General features: G+C 51.7%; 1 protein-coding gene across 2 annotated transcripts; it reads left to right on the top strand.

The window, feature by feature from the left end:
- The first annotated feature begins 1,838 nt into the window (after positions 1–1,838).
- Positions 1,839–15,386, top strand: Itga2b (integrin subunit alpha 2b). 2 transcript variants are annotated; one of them, XM_020163746.2, is made up of 30 exons: positions 1,839–2,177; positions 3,789–3,910; positions 3,991–4,088; positions 4,188–4,353; positions 4,609–4,658; positions 4,948–4,993; positions 5,086–5,214; positions 5,547–5,594; positions 5,732–5,775; positions 5,936–5,989; positions 6,129–6,181; positions 6,351–6,550; positions 8,897–9,079; positions 9,282–9,327; positions 9,421–9,525; positions 9,599–9,654; positions 9,753–9,904; positions 10,097–10,222; positions 10,592–10,659; positions 10,794–10,941; positions 11,591–11,683; positions 11,923–12,002; positions 12,310–12,390; positions 12,601–12,700; positions 12,800–12,952; positions 13,043–13,165; positions 13,547–13,660; positions 13,890–13,991; positions 14,241–14,357; positions 15,147–15,386. In XM_020163746.2, exons 1-30 carry the CDS (start codon positions 1,990–1,992, stop codon positions 15,201–15,203), a joined length of 3,102 nt encoding a protein of 1,033 aa, XP_020019335.1. In that variant the 5' UTR covers positions 1,839–1,989; the 3' UTR covers positions 15,204–15,386. The 2 variants fall into 2 exon arrangements, with proteins under 2 accessions (XP_020019335.1, XP_073901686.1); XM_074045585.1 differs by lacking the exon at positions 4,188–4,353.
- The last annotated feature ends 520 nt before the right edge of the window (positions 15,387–15,906 follow it).

Here is a 15,906-nt window from a genome sequence, read left to right as displayed (position 1 = left end):
TACCTATTTCATGGGGTCAGTCCTCATCTGCACATTAAGGCACATTGTTATCCACCTCTACTGCAGTTCATGTGCTCATGTTAGCTCCCTCTGGACTAAGCTAAGGACCCTCAATGGTTATCTCTGTATCCCTTAACAGTTCTGTGCCTTGAACAGGGTATTGATGAAAATTGTAGTGCAATGTGAATTAATACTGGACTAGACACAGTACACCCGAAATACAGTAGCCACTCATTTGAAAACAGTGGGAGAATGAAGGGTAAGTAGAGGACGGGGTTAAGTATTAATTCCAGCAAATTTATTGCATGCTACCATGACCACAACACTTGGAGTCATCAGTGAGAAAGACCCTGAATAGTGTTCAAGGAGCTTTTAATCTAGTACAGGATAGGATTTTTAGCTGTGTGTTGAGATGATGAGTATGGAAAAGGAGGAATTAAAAGGATTTCAAAATGGTACAGTGTGGTTAAGTTTGATCAGAAAATACAGCTCAGACTTGGGGGTGGATGTAACTCAGTGGTAGAGTGCTTGCCTAACATGTGCAAGGCCCAAGGTTCAATACCCAGCACCAGGGGGAAAAAAGTCTAGATAGATCAAAAGGAAGGTGGGGCTATGTTCTTTACACCTAGCAGACGTCTTGATTCTCCTGCCTGAGAACCTGCTTTTTGTAGAAGGCATGCAATGCCAGTAAGTCTTAGCGCACTTCTTCCCCTCAACCATAGAAAATGCCCTGCCATTCTACTCAAAATTTGTCTCTTACTACTTTGTGACCACGTGTTTGCATCTTTCATCCTTATGGAAGTGCATGCTTCCATTCAGTGTTGAGCTCTTGTGTAGGCCTTGGGGCTGCAAAAAGGAACCTTGCTTTCAAGGGACTCATTTACCCAATCCAAGGAACCAGACAATGACTAAACAGTGTTATCAGTACTGCGCCTGTGTGTGTGGTAGCCCAGAGTTCCAACCAGAGGAGTTGAGAGGCTTCCCCTAAACAATAACCCCAACCAGAATCAGGTCTTAATGATTAGACAAGAGCTGTCACTAAAGGAGTTAAGCTAGCCAGGCACCAGTGACTCCCACCTGTAATGCAAGCTACTTGGGAGGCCGATATTGGGAGGACTGAGGCTTGAGGCCAGATAGTTTGCAAGACTCCAGCTCCAAAATAACCAAAAGCAAAAATGGACTGGAGGTGTGGCTCAGCTACAGAATGCTTGCTTTGCAAGTTTGAAGCCGAGTTCAAATCCCAGTCCCACAAAAAAAAAAAAAAAAAAAAGCTGTTCAACTGAACATTCAGCTAGTGCATATGACTGTCTACTTTATCCCCATCTCTTAGGGTAGGGTCTATTTACTACCCTTTCCCCAATACTGGCTGCACCACTGTGGCCACACTTCAGACCTGGCTCAAGATGGAGAAGGATTAAGGAAGCTGCTGCACCAGTATGGTTTGAGGCTGTCCAAGGCCCTAGAGAGAGGAAGTGAATAAGTACCTTAATCAAAAAGATGGTAGCCTTGGGTCTTATCAGGGGAGAGCAGCTTCCTTACTCCTTCTCCCTTTCTTGTACCACAAAGTGGTACTACAGTGCAACCAGCTGGATGGGGGAGAGGGAGAAGCTGTAAAACTATGGGTCAGACTGGATTCAGGTCGGTTAATTCAGAGCTGCACTATTCCAAGTAGAAAGTGATAGTGGTTGGGTTAGCATGCTGGTAGTTGAGATGGGTTAAAGATTGAAGAGATACAGTTGAGCAGCAGAAATAGCAGAATTTGGGGTAAACTGTCTGGGATGGGGAGGAGCAGTGGCTCTCAATCATAAGCATCCTCCTTCCTGCCCACTCTAGACCATGTGATCCAGAGGCCATACCCTTTTGCTCTCCTGCTGCCCAGCACATTACTTTGGGTTCCAGTTTGATAAGGAAAGACTTCCTGTGGTGAAAACTGAAGGGAAGAGGAGACAGCTGGCCCATTCTTGCTTAGGAGGTTGTTGGTGAAGGAAGATGGCCAGAACTTTGTGTACACTGCATGCCCTCTGGCTTCTGGAATGGGCACTGCTGCTCTTGGGACCTACTGCTACCCCTCCAGCCTGGGCCTTGAACCTCGACCCAGTTCGAGTCACCTTCTATACAGGCCCCAATGGCAGCCACTTTGGATTTTCAGTGGATTTTCACAAGGACAACCATGGGAGGTAAGCCCTGGGGGAAGTAGGGGTATTGAGAAAGAGGATCATCCCATCGCAGTTTCTGCAGGTTTCCAGTTCCCCAATCATAATAGTAATTGGGCAAGGTGGATTCTGGGGTCTGGTTGAGCTCTTGTCAGGAATGCTGGAAGAGACAGGTTCTGGTGAGAGTTACAGGGAGGGGTACCAGTAGGGAGGTAGGCACTAAACAAAGACAAAAGGTAATGCCTTATTGTCTCCCCAGTGGTGAGTTGTATGACCCACTTCACCCTCATCCCTTCAAAACAGAGAGGAGCACACACTCTACATTGATTTGCAGAACTGTAACTGGCTACCCACCTTCACCATGCTTTTCTATCCCATTTTCCTCATCCCTATCCAAATGAGATATTTGAAAAGAAGCAATAGGTTGCAAATGGTTGATATTAATCAGGCTTTGAAATCAAACTGCCATGATTAGAGTCCTGGTTCATATTCTATAGCTGTGTTGCCCTATATTGTGGTACACCCAGAATGCCAAGCTTTGAAGAGTAGTAATGGCAGATAACCTTCAAGTGACAGACACCTGTAGAATTTCCTCTGCTAAAGGGAGCCACCTCACCCAAAATGAAGTCCCCTTCCCAATGGCTAATCAATGAGAAGTGTAGAGGTAGTAAGAGTCCAACCCCCTTGCCTCACCTCTGGCAATTCTGAAGGGTACTTTTGGATCCAGAACTCCTGAGGTGTTGACCCACAGTTCACTGGGGTCTGTGTCATCCTCTGTGTCTCGCTTCCAGAAGCAATGGTTCCATGGGAACAACTATGTGCTAAAAAAAATTTGTAAGGTCGGGTGCCAGTGGCTGGCTAATGCCTGTAATCCTAGCTACTCAGGAGGCAGAGATCAGGATTGAGGTTCAAAGCCAGCCTGGACAAAAATAGCTCAGGAGACCCTATCTCAAAACACCCTTCACAAAAATAGGATTGGTGAAGTGGCTCAAGGTGTAGGCCTGAGTTCAAGCCCTAGTATGGCAAAAAAAAAAAAAAAAAATTATGCATATGTGTACATACATGTATATACGTATATTCATTATGACATTGTTTTTCAAAAGTACTTGGCTAAGGCTATGCTAAATGTCCCTCAGCCATTTATTACATTTACTTTGGACAGATTTAATGGGTTGGTATTATAGCTATTTTGCTGCATAAGGCAGAACTGTGATTTAAACCTAGATCTGCTAGGGTCCTCAGCTCTATCAGTGCCACATATCCCCACATATCTTTCACCATTAAAAACAGCTCTCAAAGAAGGGATCTATGAGTCTAAATGAGACAGAAATTTTCGGGAGCATATAAAGGTCTAGGTTTTGTTAGGAGTGGGAAGGTGGGGATAGTGTAGTTTTAGGAGGTCTTTTTCAGCAACCCTTCCTGTTCAATTCAAACCAAATGGTTTTAGTCCCACGTGAATTTCCTGAAAGTATATTTCACTGTCCATAAAATGAAGAGGTTGGCTTTGAAGTTTCAGTGAGGAAAGCTGGCCTTCTATCCTCCATGCTACACCACTTTTGCGGCACTGCTCCCAGGGTGGGCACCGGGCAGGATACACAGGAATCTGAGCCGTGCTCACCCAACTTTGCTACGCAGAGTGGCCATCGTGGTTGGCGCCCCGCGGAACCTGGGCCCAACCCAGGAGGAGACTGGCGGCGTGTTCCTGTGCCCCTGGAAGGCCGAGGGCGGCCAGTGCAATTCGCTGCTCTTCGACCTCAGTGAGTCGCACGCATGGAGGGAAAGGGAGGGGCCAGAAGGACGTGGATGGCTAGGCTCCACCCCTTCTTGTGACCTCCAGGAAACGAGACCAGAAACACAGGCTCCCAAACTTTCCAGACCTTCAAGACCCGGCAAGGATTGGGAGCATCGGTTGTCAGCTGGAACGACGTCATTGTGGTGGGCACTGCAGAAAGGACTCGGGGAGCAACTGGGGCAGGGACTTGAGGGAAGCCCTAGTGTCGCGCCCTTCCCGACTTTCCTGTGGCCCTGCTCCAGGCCTGCGCCCCCTGGCAGCACTGGAACGCCCTAGAAAGGACCGAGGAAGCTGAAAAGGCGCCCGTGGGGGGCTGCTTCGTGGCTCACCTCCAAAGCGGCCGCAGAGCGGAATACTCACCTTGTCGGGCTAACCTCATGAGCTCGTTTTACAAAAAAAATTATTTTAGTAAGCTCCGCTCTCGATTTGGCTCCACCCGCTCGCGACTGCTTATCCTGCCCCTTGGTCTAACTCCTCCCCGGTGTCCCAGACCCGCCTTTCAATCTGGCCCCGCACCAGCTCCTGGCCCCGCCCCGCCCCTCAAAACCACGCCTCTAGCCCATGACCCCGCCCCTACGTGGTTTTGAGCTTGTCAGACTCCAAGCTAGACAACGTCGCTCTTGATCCACCCCTTTGCTGACCCCTTCTCCTTGCCTACTCTAGGCGGAGACAAGCGGTACTGTGAAGCGGGCTTCAGCTCTGTGGTCACCCAGGCAAGTAGGGAGCACAAGTGGCTTGAGAACCGGGCGTGGTGACTGTCGTCTGTAATACCTGTACTCAGAGATGGAGACAGGAGAATCGCGATTGAGACCAACCCGAACCAAATTAGCGGGAGAATGTAGCTGAAAAGCAAAAGTAAAGGACTAAGGGCGTGATTCACGTGGTAGAGCGCGTGCCTAGCCAGCTGGAGGTCCTAACTTCAATCCCCAGTACCCAGGCGAGGGCAGAAACACGCGGCTTGGGTCGCTCCTGCCCCTTTCACAGGCATGGCTTCCCTTTCAGGCTGGGGAGCTGGTGCTTGGGGCCCCTGGCGGCTATTTTTTCTTAGGTATGTGCCCAATGATACAACTCCCTCCCTTCTCATGGTCTGGGGAGACCTCAGGTAACTGACCCCCATACTGCCTGTGCCTCGCACCCTAGGTCTCCTGGTCCGGGCTCCAATTGCTAATATCATCTCCAGTTACCGGCCCGGCACCCTTTTGTGGCACGTTCCCAACCAGCGCTTCACCCATGACTCCAGCAGCATAGAGAACTTCGATGGCTACCGGGGTAACCCTGACACCTCCCTTCACCCTAATAGTCACCGCCCACCCCAGCCGGTCACGTCCTGCCCCTACAGGAGCCTCCATGCCAAACCCAGCTGGCCAGCCCTCTGCTCTGGCCACTTCCCCCACCTTGACTTCCTGCCAACTCCCATGTGTCCCCCCACCCACCCATATCATCCTTCCTGCCTTGGACTCACAGGGCACCTTGGATCAGTCTTGGCCTCAGTTCTCCCATCTGCACAACGCAGGGTTTATACTGGGTGGCCCACCACTCAGTCCCCTCCTTCTTTGACTGCTTTATGCTTCCTGGAACACTAATTTGTGCTGTGTCTTCAGGATACTCAGTGGCTGTGGGCGAGTTCGATGGGGATCTGAACACCACAGGCAAGAAATTCACTTAGTCAGGGGCGGGAGTAGGGAGCCTAAGGGGAGGAGCATCTCCCAAAAATCTCCCCTGGGTGTCAAAAGGGGGCATGGGAGGGTGTCTAAGAATTTCATTCGCTGAGCCGGATTCTTTTCAGAGTATGTCTTCGGTGCCCCTACTTGGAGCTGGACTTTGGGAGCGGTGAGTGCCCCTTGCCCCGCAACTCAACATTCCAAGTCCTGGACCCCAGTCCTTAGGCTAGCTCCCTCACACCCCCAGACTTCCTGCCCTTTCTCACTGGGAGCCGGAGGTTACAGATGGAGTAAATGAATGACGAACTTCCATTCACTCCTCCACGCAGGTGGAAATTTTGAACTACCAATACCAGAGGCTGCACCAACTGCATGGAGAGCAGGTGTGGGTCGGCATGTGGGAATGGCTGAAGCCAGGGAACTGAGACTCCAGAATAGTTCCTGGGATGGGAGGGTGAATGTCTAACAGAGGGTGCTCAGTGTGGAGGTGCCAACTAAGGTGGCTTGCTTTTCATTTTGCAGATGGCTTCATATTTCGGGCACTCGGTGGCGGTCACTGATGTCAATGGGGATGGGTGAGGAAGGCACCTACCCTACCCCTACCCACTAGGGTCCTCAATTACCCAAAGCAGGAGCTACCCTCCATCTCCGCTTTTCCCCACCCCCCCACTTTCACATGATCATGCAGGGGAGCAGGAGATCCCAGGGTGGGCAAGCCCCCCCAACCACCCATGTGGCCCACAGGAGGCACGACCTGCTAGTGGGCGCCCCATTGTACATGGAGAGCCGGGCTGATCGCAAGTTGGCCGAGGTGGGGCGAGTATACTTGTTCCTGCAGCCCCGACTGGGCATTCCCAGTCTCCTGCTGACTGGCACACAGCTCTACGGGAGATTTGGCTCGGCCATTGCACCCCTGGGTGACCTCAATCAGGATGGCTACAACGGTGAGAGAAGAGAAGGGCCCCACTTGCTGCAGGAGGGTTAACAGCCCAAACAAAAATCCAGACTTGACCTGAGGGCAGGAAAGTCTCAAGCATAGAGTGACTATATATATATGTGATCTTTGAACTTGAGCTGCTAAGTGGAGAGCAGAAAGAGGAGTAAAAGCACACTAGTTAGCATGTGTTTGCCTTAATCCAGTCAAGGTGACCACCTGGATGCAGATTTTGGCAGTGGAGTTAGAAATAAGGTGACTTTGCAGATACTTAGGACCTGGGTCACTAAGGACTTGAGGGGTAAGGAGAGTTGGGTGGGTGGTGAAATTTTTTTCAGACCACGCCTCAGGTTTAAAGGAGCAGGGAAATCTGCAGCTCAGTTCTGAACCAGCTGAGTTTGAAGGGCTTGAGAGCACTAGGTGGAATTGTGCAGAGAATCGTGAATGTGTGGTTCTCCCTAACAGGAGAGAGAGCTGAGTGGGAGATAGGAAATTGGGAATGAGATATGGAGCCCACGAAACAAGAGAGAGCCCTGGGGAGTGAGAGCATTTAGGGGACACCCGGAGGAAGTGAATCTAGGGAAAAGACAGAGGAGTGTCCAGAGAGGCAGAAGGAAACCAGGAGATCTGATGACCCAGAACAAGGAAGAAAGTGAGTGCTTCAAGCAGGAAGAAGGAGCAGGTCAATGGCTCTCAAGGCCACTCTGCTGAAAGGTACAATTAGATGAGACTGGGGAAGCATCTGTGAACTTTAACAAGAAAGAGGTCATTGGTGATTGTGACAAGAACTGATCCAGGGAGGTATAGGGACAGAAAGCAGAAGACCATGGGGTAAGGTATGAACAGAAGTGAAGTATTTGGAGGCAGCCAGAGTGGACAGCTCTTTCAGCCAATGTGACTGTGAAAGGAAAAAGAAGACAATCACACAATCACAGAAGGGTGCGGAAAGATATTTCAATTTGGAAGAATGGGGAGTGTGTTGAATGTGAAGGAAAATGATCTTTTTTGCTTTTTGTATTGGGGTTTGAACTCAGGGCCTTCACCTTGAGCCACTCCACCAGCCCTATTTTTGTGATGGGGTTTTTCAAGATAGGGTCTTGCAGAACTCTTTGCCCCAGCTGGCTTTGAACCTCGATCCTCCTGATCTCTGCCTCCTGAGTAGCTAGGATTACAGGTGTGAGCCACCAGTGACCGGCAAGGAAAATGATCTCATAGGAAAATGGAAGGCTGAGCCAGAGGAGGGTCCCAGTGTTGCCCAGAGGCAGAGTAAAGGAGAACCATCTATTGAAGGGTTGTGTGGGAGAGGGGAAACAAAGTAGGTGTGGCTCCAAAGGACAACAGTTGGACTGCTTCTCTTTGTGAAGTAAGAGACGAGGTCACCTGCCGAAGGAAGTGGGGGCTGGCAGTTTAGAAGAAAGGAGGTTAGAAAAAGTGCTGAGTGGAAATCCTGCAAGGCTGCTGGGAGTCCTTGATGTCCCAGTGAAGGATGGAGTTCGCATTCATGGTCCCCAGTCTGCTCTGTCTCTTTAGCAGTCCTGGGCTGAATTAGCTCAGGTGGAGTCTGGCCAGATTTGCCCAAAGCTGGCACTGGGGCAAGAAGGCTGAGGAAATGACAAGGGCGATTGAATGGCCAGGAAATTGGTGAACACAGGATGAAGTCAAGGATCAGGAGAGTGGAGGCCACAGACCTGAGGACACCATTGTGGTCTGAGTCCTCTGTTTGGATGAATACCTCTGTGTATCTTGATTGGGAAAATCAACAAAGATATTTAAGAGGAAAAAAAATCTGCACAAAAAACACACCACAGATAAAATCAGAAGATAATGAAAAGATAGTTACAACATATATGTCAAAGATCTTAATACCTAACACATGCAAATACTCTCATAAAATAATCAGATTATGATGATTAACAAGTACATATTCAGAGCTGATCTTAAACAATTTAAGATTTGAAGATGATGTTTTGTTTTGTTTGTTTTAAGACAGGGTAACACTTGTAGTTCAGGCTGGACTCAAACTTGTGAACTTCCTGCTTCAGTCACCTGAGTGCTGGGATTACAGGCAGGCACCAACATTCCCAGCTTTAGTTTTTTAATCTAAAGTAGGAATAATAGTGCCGAATTGTCAGGAGTAAATGAAATCTCATGAATATATTTTCCTCAATAGATAGTGAAGACTGTTACAGTTTTTTTAATAATAATCCTACTTGACTGGGCTCCCTCTCCTGCCAGATTAAAAACTCCCAGAGGACAGGGACCAGATTTTGTGCCCTTCTGGTCTCCTGGGGTTTTACCCAGCCCCCTGGGGAATCTGAATGACAAACAGCCACTCCCTTTCTGTTACTCCTTCCAGATGTTGCAGTGGCCGCACCCTATGGAGGTCCCAGTGGTCTGGGCCAAGTGCTGGTGTACCTGGGTCAGAGTGAGGGGCTGAGCTCACGCCCATCCCAGGTCCTGGACAGCCCCTTCCCCACAGGCTCTGGCTTTGGCTTCTCCCTTCGAGGAACCGTGGACATTGATGACAATGGATACCCAGGTGCCCCTGGATTGCCTCTATCTAGACAAGAAAGGCCTTTGGGCACTTGCTGGAGGTGCTGAGAGACATAGCCGGGGCTGGGATACAGGGGTGTGGAGGAGTGGGTTGAAACTCCAGTTGGGGAGGTGGTATGGGAAACCTCTAGGAAGATGAGATAAGGATCTCATTCCTTATTGCCAACTCTGACCCCCAATGTCTGTAGATTTGCTGGTGGGAGCTTATGGGGCCAGCAAGGTAGTTGTGTACAGGTAAGCACTGACCCGGGTGGGGGAAGGGCCCCCATCATCAGAGGAGACTGGGCCAGGAGTAAGCCCAATGGCAAGCTTTCCCCATCCCATCAGAGCTCAGCCAGTGTTGATGGCCACTGTCCAGCTGCTGGTCCAAGATTCCCTGAATCCTGCTGTGAAGAACTGTGTCCTACAGCACACCAAGGTGCCAGTGAGCTGGTGAGGAGCCAGGGCATGGCCCAGGTAGGATCTGGGACCTGGGAGAGACCCCAGCTCACTTGCATTTTTGTAGCTTCACCATCCAGATGTGTGTGGGAGCCACGGGGCACAACATTCCTCAGAAACTTTGTGAGTGGCATGGATGGGGGTGGAGGGTAGGCCAGCCTGGACAATTCCCTCTAGAGGCTGACCAGGGAGACCCTGCTCCTTCCTGCTTGCCTTGTCAGATCTAAACACTGAGCTGCAGCTGGACCGCCAGAAGCCCCGTCAGGGCCGGAGGGTGCTACTGGTGGACTCTCAACAGGCGACCCTCAACCTGAGGCTGGACCTGGGTGAAAGTCACACCCCCACCTGCCACACCACCACAGCTTTCCTTCGAGTATGCCCAGGCTAGGCTAAGCAGGGCTGTGTGTGTAGGGCTCACCCCCACACAGATTCTGTTCACCCAGCCCTGGGGCACTGGATGGGTGCTGTGGGGCCAGTAGTAGTGAGTAGGACACGGTCCCTACTCACCAGCAAAGATGAGGTATGCACAGGTCACAGGATGACCTAACTCTTACCCCTCTGCTAGGATGAGGCAGACTTCCGGGACAAGCTGAGCCCCATCGTGCTCAGCCTCAATGTGTCCCTGCCTCCCAAGGAGAATGGAGCAGCCCTTGCTGTTGTGCTGCATGGAGTTACCCATGTCCAGAAGCAGGTGACGTCAGGCAGGGGCCAGGCAAAGGAGGTGCACAACTCTTGATGGGTGGGCAGGATTAGAATAGTGCACAAGTCATAATATGAACCCCCAAAACCTTGATGTCACCCCTCAGCCCAAAATCTCAATGTCCCCTAAACTCTATTGTAAACTCATAAACCCTGACATCACCAAAGCCTGACATGGTCCCAGTCCTTCACAACAGCTGCAAATCCCTGCTACCCTCTCCACCCTCCTTATCCTCTGGTCCTTATTCTAGAAGCTCTGATGTAAATCCTGAGCCCATGGTTCTCCTAACCCTGATATGATCCCAAACCTCACATGCCCTCCCCCCGCCCCTTACTCACAACACCCTGATGTGTCCCTTAGACCCGGATCATCCTGGACTGTGGGGAAGATGACCTCTGCGTTCCCCAGCTTCAGCTCAATGCCACCATGTGAGAGGACCTTTCACTCTACATCCCCCACCCTTTCCTACCCATGAAAGCTCTTCCCCACCTGAGTCTCCTCTCCTCTTCCCAGCCCCAGGCCTGGTCCCAACCTCTATAGCTTCAACCTTTCCTCTCCACAGGAAGGGGTCACCACTGCTAATCGGAGCTGACAATGTACTGGAGCTGCAGATGGATGCAGCCAACGAGGGTGAAGGGGCCTATGAGGCAGAGCTGGCAGTGCACCTGCCTTCAGGCACCCACTATATGAGGGCCCTCAGCAACATTGAGGTGAGGCCCTCACTCTGGGGTACTGCCAGACACCTGGAGGTGTGGGAACCTTGACTCCCAGCTCTCACCTGAGAGTTCCCACTCCTTTTATGCTTTGCTGGAAAGATGTAATTTTTTTTTTTTTTTGGTGGTTCTAGGGTTTGAACTCAGCACTTTGCACTTACTAGGCAGGTGCCTAGTAATAATAAATATGTATATATTTATTTTTTACTTGTTGACTTAGCCTATAACCACAGGCTTACATGCTATATATTTTGTCTTTTTATTTCCAAAATTAAAATTCATTTAAAAAAAAGGATTGCCAGGCATGATGATGCATGACTGCAATCCTAGCCCCCTCTGAGTCTCTGTAGTGACACCCTATCTCAAAAAAACAAACCAGGGGCTGGTAGAGTGGCTCAAGTGGTACAGAACCTACCTTTAAGTGTGAGGCCCTGAGTTCAAACCCCAGTACTGCTCCAAACCCCCCAAAACAACATCAATAATAACAACAAAAATGTGCTGAAGGTACAACACAGCAGTTCCTTGAAATCCCAGCCCAGCAAAGCCTCTCCTTAGCCTAGCACCTAGATCTTCTGCAGACTTCCCTGGTTTCAAATCTACACGGGTTGCCCTGCAACCCACCTCTGTCCCCCACGGCTTCACACAGGGCTTTGAGAGGCTCATCTGTAACCAGAAGAAGGAGAACGAGACCAGGGTGGTGCTGTGTGAGCTGGGGAACCCCATGAAGAAGGGCGCCCAGGTGAGGTCTCAGAGACGCAGGGGGTGCTGGGGTGGGAGTCAGGTAGCTCTGGTTGAATCCTGGTCCTCATGATCACTAGCTGCATGTTCCTGGTTGAGTGTGTGCATTTCCCTTTCTGAGTGGGCTTATGGGTAAAACGGAGATAATAAGGGTGGCTTTGGAGGAGGGAGGACCAGAAGTCACATTCAGGGTAGGGCTGCCCAGAGTGATCAGTGACTTTGGCCTTCCCTGTCTCCCAGATAAGAATTACAATGTTGGTGAGTGTGGAGAACCTAGAAGAGGCTGGAGAGTATGTGTCCTTCCAGCTGCAGGTCAGGAGGTACTAGACTGGGGAACATGACCACCCAGCTCCCTTCTCCCATCTGACCCCTATGCAGAGACCCTCCAAACACAGAAAGGTATTCCCAGGTGTCTTCTCTTCAGATCTCCCTTTTCCTGTTCTTCCAAGACTTGTTTCTATTATTGGAGCTTAGAGCAAAGAAAGTTCTTTCCGAGGTCTAACTTCAGTGTGTCATGCTGTTGGGGAGTTAGTAGCTCTCCCTGAGCCTTCTAAAATTCTGGGCCCACCCCAGAGAGTCATTGAGCTGGTATCCTTGACTTGCTTCTTCTTACCACCTCCACTCTAGCAAGAACAGCCAGAATCCAAACAGCAAGACTGTGCAGCTGAATGTTCCAGTCCGGGCAGGTGCCAAAGTAGAACTTCGAGGGTGAGAGGCCAATGTGGAAAGGGGAGATGGCAAACAGGGCTACAGTTCAGGGGAGAAGCTGGGAGTGTAGCTCAGTGGTAGGGTACATGCTTAGCCATGCACCATGCCCTGGGTTCCATCCCTAGTACCGCCAAAAAAAAAAATAAAGTTCAGCAGGCCCTGGATGGTCCCCACAAGTCCTACTCACTCTGGGAGCTTGGGCACCTGCAGGAACTCCTTTCCAGCCTCCCTGGTGGTGGCAGCAGAAGAAGGTGACAGGGAGCAGAACAGCTTGGACAGCTGGATTCCCAGAGTGGAGCACACCTATGAGGTAAGGAGGAGCCTCTAGGATCTGGGCTAGGTGAGAAGGTGCTGGAAGCTGCCAGTTGGGTGCTGAACCACCTGCCATCCTGCTGTCACCACTCTCCAGCTCCACAATGATGGCCCTGGCACTGTGGGGGGCCTCCACCTCAGTATCTACCTCCCCGGCCAATCCCAGCCCTCTGATCTGCTCTACATTCTGGACATACAGCCCCAGGGGGGGCTTCAGTGCTCCCCACAGCCCTCCCCCAACCCCCTGAAGGTGAGAGCCCAGGTAGGAGATGGAGCAGGGCACCTCAGGGATGGGAGCGTAGTCCCCAGAGGGTAACTGACTGAGCCCTTGTTCCTGCAGCTGGACTGGAGGCTTCCCACCCCCAGCCCTTCCCTCACTCACCCAGCCCATCACAAGCGGGAGCGCAGACAGGCGGTCCTGCCAGGGCCCAAGCAGCCTGAGCAGCAGAAGCCAGTACTGGTGGTGAGCAGGCTCTGTGGGCTCAGCTGGGGCCTCGCTGGGGCCCAGGAGGCAGAGGGAATGCGGGAGTGGTGTAGCCACCCTTGCTTTCTCAGAGCACTCCAAGTGAAATCGATGATGCTCGCTGGCATCTGGGGTGGCCTGGGGGACACTTGCATTTTTTAAGCTTCTCAGTACATTTTTAAAATGACAAAGCAAGGTTACTAAAATTCTGGGTATTGAAGGTTCAAGCTTGGAGATGACACCCAAAGCTTGAATGCGAGACTCCTGAGGAGGGGCAGGTCCGAGTTTTCCGACTCTGCTGACCCTTTCTGCGTTGGGTCCCCGGGGTAAGGTGGGAATGTAGGGCAGGAGGCCCTGGGGTCTGATGACATGTCCCCTCAGAGCTGCGACTCGGCGCCTTGTACTGTGGTGCAGTGTGAGCTGCTGGAGATGACGCGCGGGCAGCGGGCCATGGTCACAGTGCGGGCCTTTCTGCAGCTGCCCAGCCTCCGCGAGGTGGGGCTGGAAGCTGGTGGGCGGGGCCTTTGTGTGGACGGGGCGGGGTTTTGTGGGGCGGGGGCGGGGCCTCGTGGGGCCGGGGCGGGGCGGGCAGAGAGGACAAGATTTACCTTGGGGGCGGGGCGGGGTTAAGCCCGGGGCAGGGCTCCCCAGCCGGGAGTCCAGGGCTTGGACTGCTGCCACCCACAGGCCTGGTGTAAGTGACTTTCACCCTCGCTGCCTGCAGAGGCCGCTGGAGCAGTTTGTGCTGCAGTCGCACGCGTGGTTCAACGTCTCGTCCTTTCCGTACAAGGTGCCGGCGCTCAGCCTGCCCAGTGGGGAAGCGCTGGTGAGTTCCCCCCTTTGTGGGGGGTGGTTTTGTGTGTGTGTGTGTGTGTGTGTGTGTGTGTGTGTGTGTGTGTGTGTGTGTGTGTGTGTGTGTGTGGCGGGGATGGAGGGGTTGTCACAGGCTCCAGGTTTGTGGGTGGGTGTGTGTGTGTGTGGGTGGCGGGGATGGAGGGGTTGTCACAGGCTCCAGGTTTGAGTTTTTTGAAAGGCGGGTGTCAAGAGACTGAGGAGACACTGGGTTTGTCCCCAGGTGCGGACACAGCTGCTTCGAGCCTTGGAGGAGAGAGCCATTCCGATCTGGTGGGTGCTGGTGGGTGTACTGGGCGGCCTGCTGCTGCTCACACTCCTGGTTCTGGCCATGTGGAAGGTGAGGTGGCAAAGATGACAGAGCCCCCAGGTTAAGAGGTACAGGCTAGGAGGCCGGGAGACACAGGACCTTTCCCATCTACCCAGCTCCTATTACAATGTCATTCCCCAGAGCACTGTTCCAGGGCACAACACCCCTAGGAGGGGTGGAACCTGAAATCCTAAGGCGGTCAGACCCTTTCTCCCAGGGAGGAAGTCACAGACTCTGGGGTCTGCGTCAAGAAATTCCTGAGTCTCGTGGACAGGGCTCACTTTCTCTAGCTTTGTCCTCCCCGAGTGAGGTGGAGGTGGGGGACCGAGGGAGCAGGGACTGGTCCAGACCCTGTTCCTTACTCCATAGGGGGATCTGGAGGATCACTCCGTGCGCTGGAGATCAGTGCTGAGCCCTGGGAAGACATGGTCCTTTTAGGAAACTATGCATTAGACCCATAATAAACAAATATATATCGTCATGTACTTGAGTCATGTAGAATCATAAACTCCAGTGTTTAAGAAAAATTCAGGGACTAGGGATGTAGCTCAGTGATAGAACACTTGCCTAGCATATGCAAGTCCCTAAGTTCGATCCCCAGCACTACAGAAAAAAATTCAAAGGAGAAAACCCCACTATTTTTAAAATCCACTACTGTCTGTAAATGGGAAAGTCCTCCATTTGTATGCGCAGTGGGGCCCCAAATTCTAATCCAGGAGAGGCCCTCGTGACTAGCTGCTTTCTAGCATACTTCCTCACTGATACTCTGGGCCTATACCCTGGTCTCTATATCCTGACCCCGCCCCTGTGCACCCCCAGGTTGGCTTCTTCAAGCGGAATCGGCCACCTCTGGAAGAAGGTGAAGAGGAGGAGTGATCGTTCCTCTGGCAGGAAGGCTAGGGGTGGCACCTGCTCTGCCCCTTCATCTCCAGCCAGCTGCCCCTGGCTCTGACCTCCGTGGGTTGGAGCTGTTCCATGGGATCTCCTGGTGTCCTTCTTCTCCCAACAGAGTTTCCTACCTTCTTTCCTGTTGCCTAATAAAGAGGCTGACCTCCAACATGCAAAGTGCTGCCTCCTCTTGGGGTCAGAGGAGAAGGGACTGAGGGATGTTTGGAGTAGGGACCAGGGCTGGTGGAAGTTTGGGCAGAGTGGGTCTCTGCCAGGGAGAAGGTTACAAATTACCTTCAGGGAGTATAGGGTGGAGGTAGTAGGTGTGAAGGAGACACAAGGGTGGGAATGTCTGTAGGTGGGTAGCTAGAATGGGGATTAGGAGCCCAGGGAAGGAAGGCTGGGCCCCTGGTAGGCAGCTTTTTTTTTTTTTTTGCCAAACTGGGGTTTGAACTTAGGGCCTTGAGTTTGTTAGGCAGATGCTCTACCGGGAAAGCCATATCCCCAGCCCATTGGGCAGCTTTTTAAACAGTGTGTTTGTCATGATTTTGGAAGCATAAACTCCAAAATGGTGTGAGGCTTGAGAAAATAGCATGGTCTCCCTGCCTTCCTCCCCTAAGAACAGGCTTTTAAAGCTGTATTTGGCTGGGCACTGGTGGCTCATGCCTGTAATCCTAGCTATTCTAGAGGC

Source organism: Castor canadensis, chromosome 11, assembly GCF_047511655.1.
Source record: "Castor canadensis chromosome 11, mCasCan1.hap1v2, whole genome shotgun sequence".
In the NCBI taxonomy this organism is placed as follows: domain Eukaryota; kingdom Metazoa; phylum Chordata; class Mammalia; order Rodentia; family Castoridae; genus Castor; species Castor canadensis.
Note: the sequence above shows the minus strand (reverse complement) of the source record. Positions and strands in the feature narration are given on the sequence as shown.

Bases quoted from the DNA above. Each gene is read 5' to 3' on its own strand.
- Itga2b (XM_020163746.2), top strand. From the start codon at position 1,990: ATGGCCAGAACTTTGTGTACACTGCATGCCCTCTGGCTTCTGGAATGG. The intron at 4,354-4,608 runs GTAAGCTCCGCT...TGCCTACTCTAG, and splicing joins TTACAAAAAAAATTATTTTA to GCGGAGACAAGCGGTACTGT. The intron at 5,595-5,731 runs GCAAGAAATTCA...GATTCTTTTCAG, and splicing joins TGGGGATCTGAACACCACAG to AGTATGTCTTCGGTGCCCCT.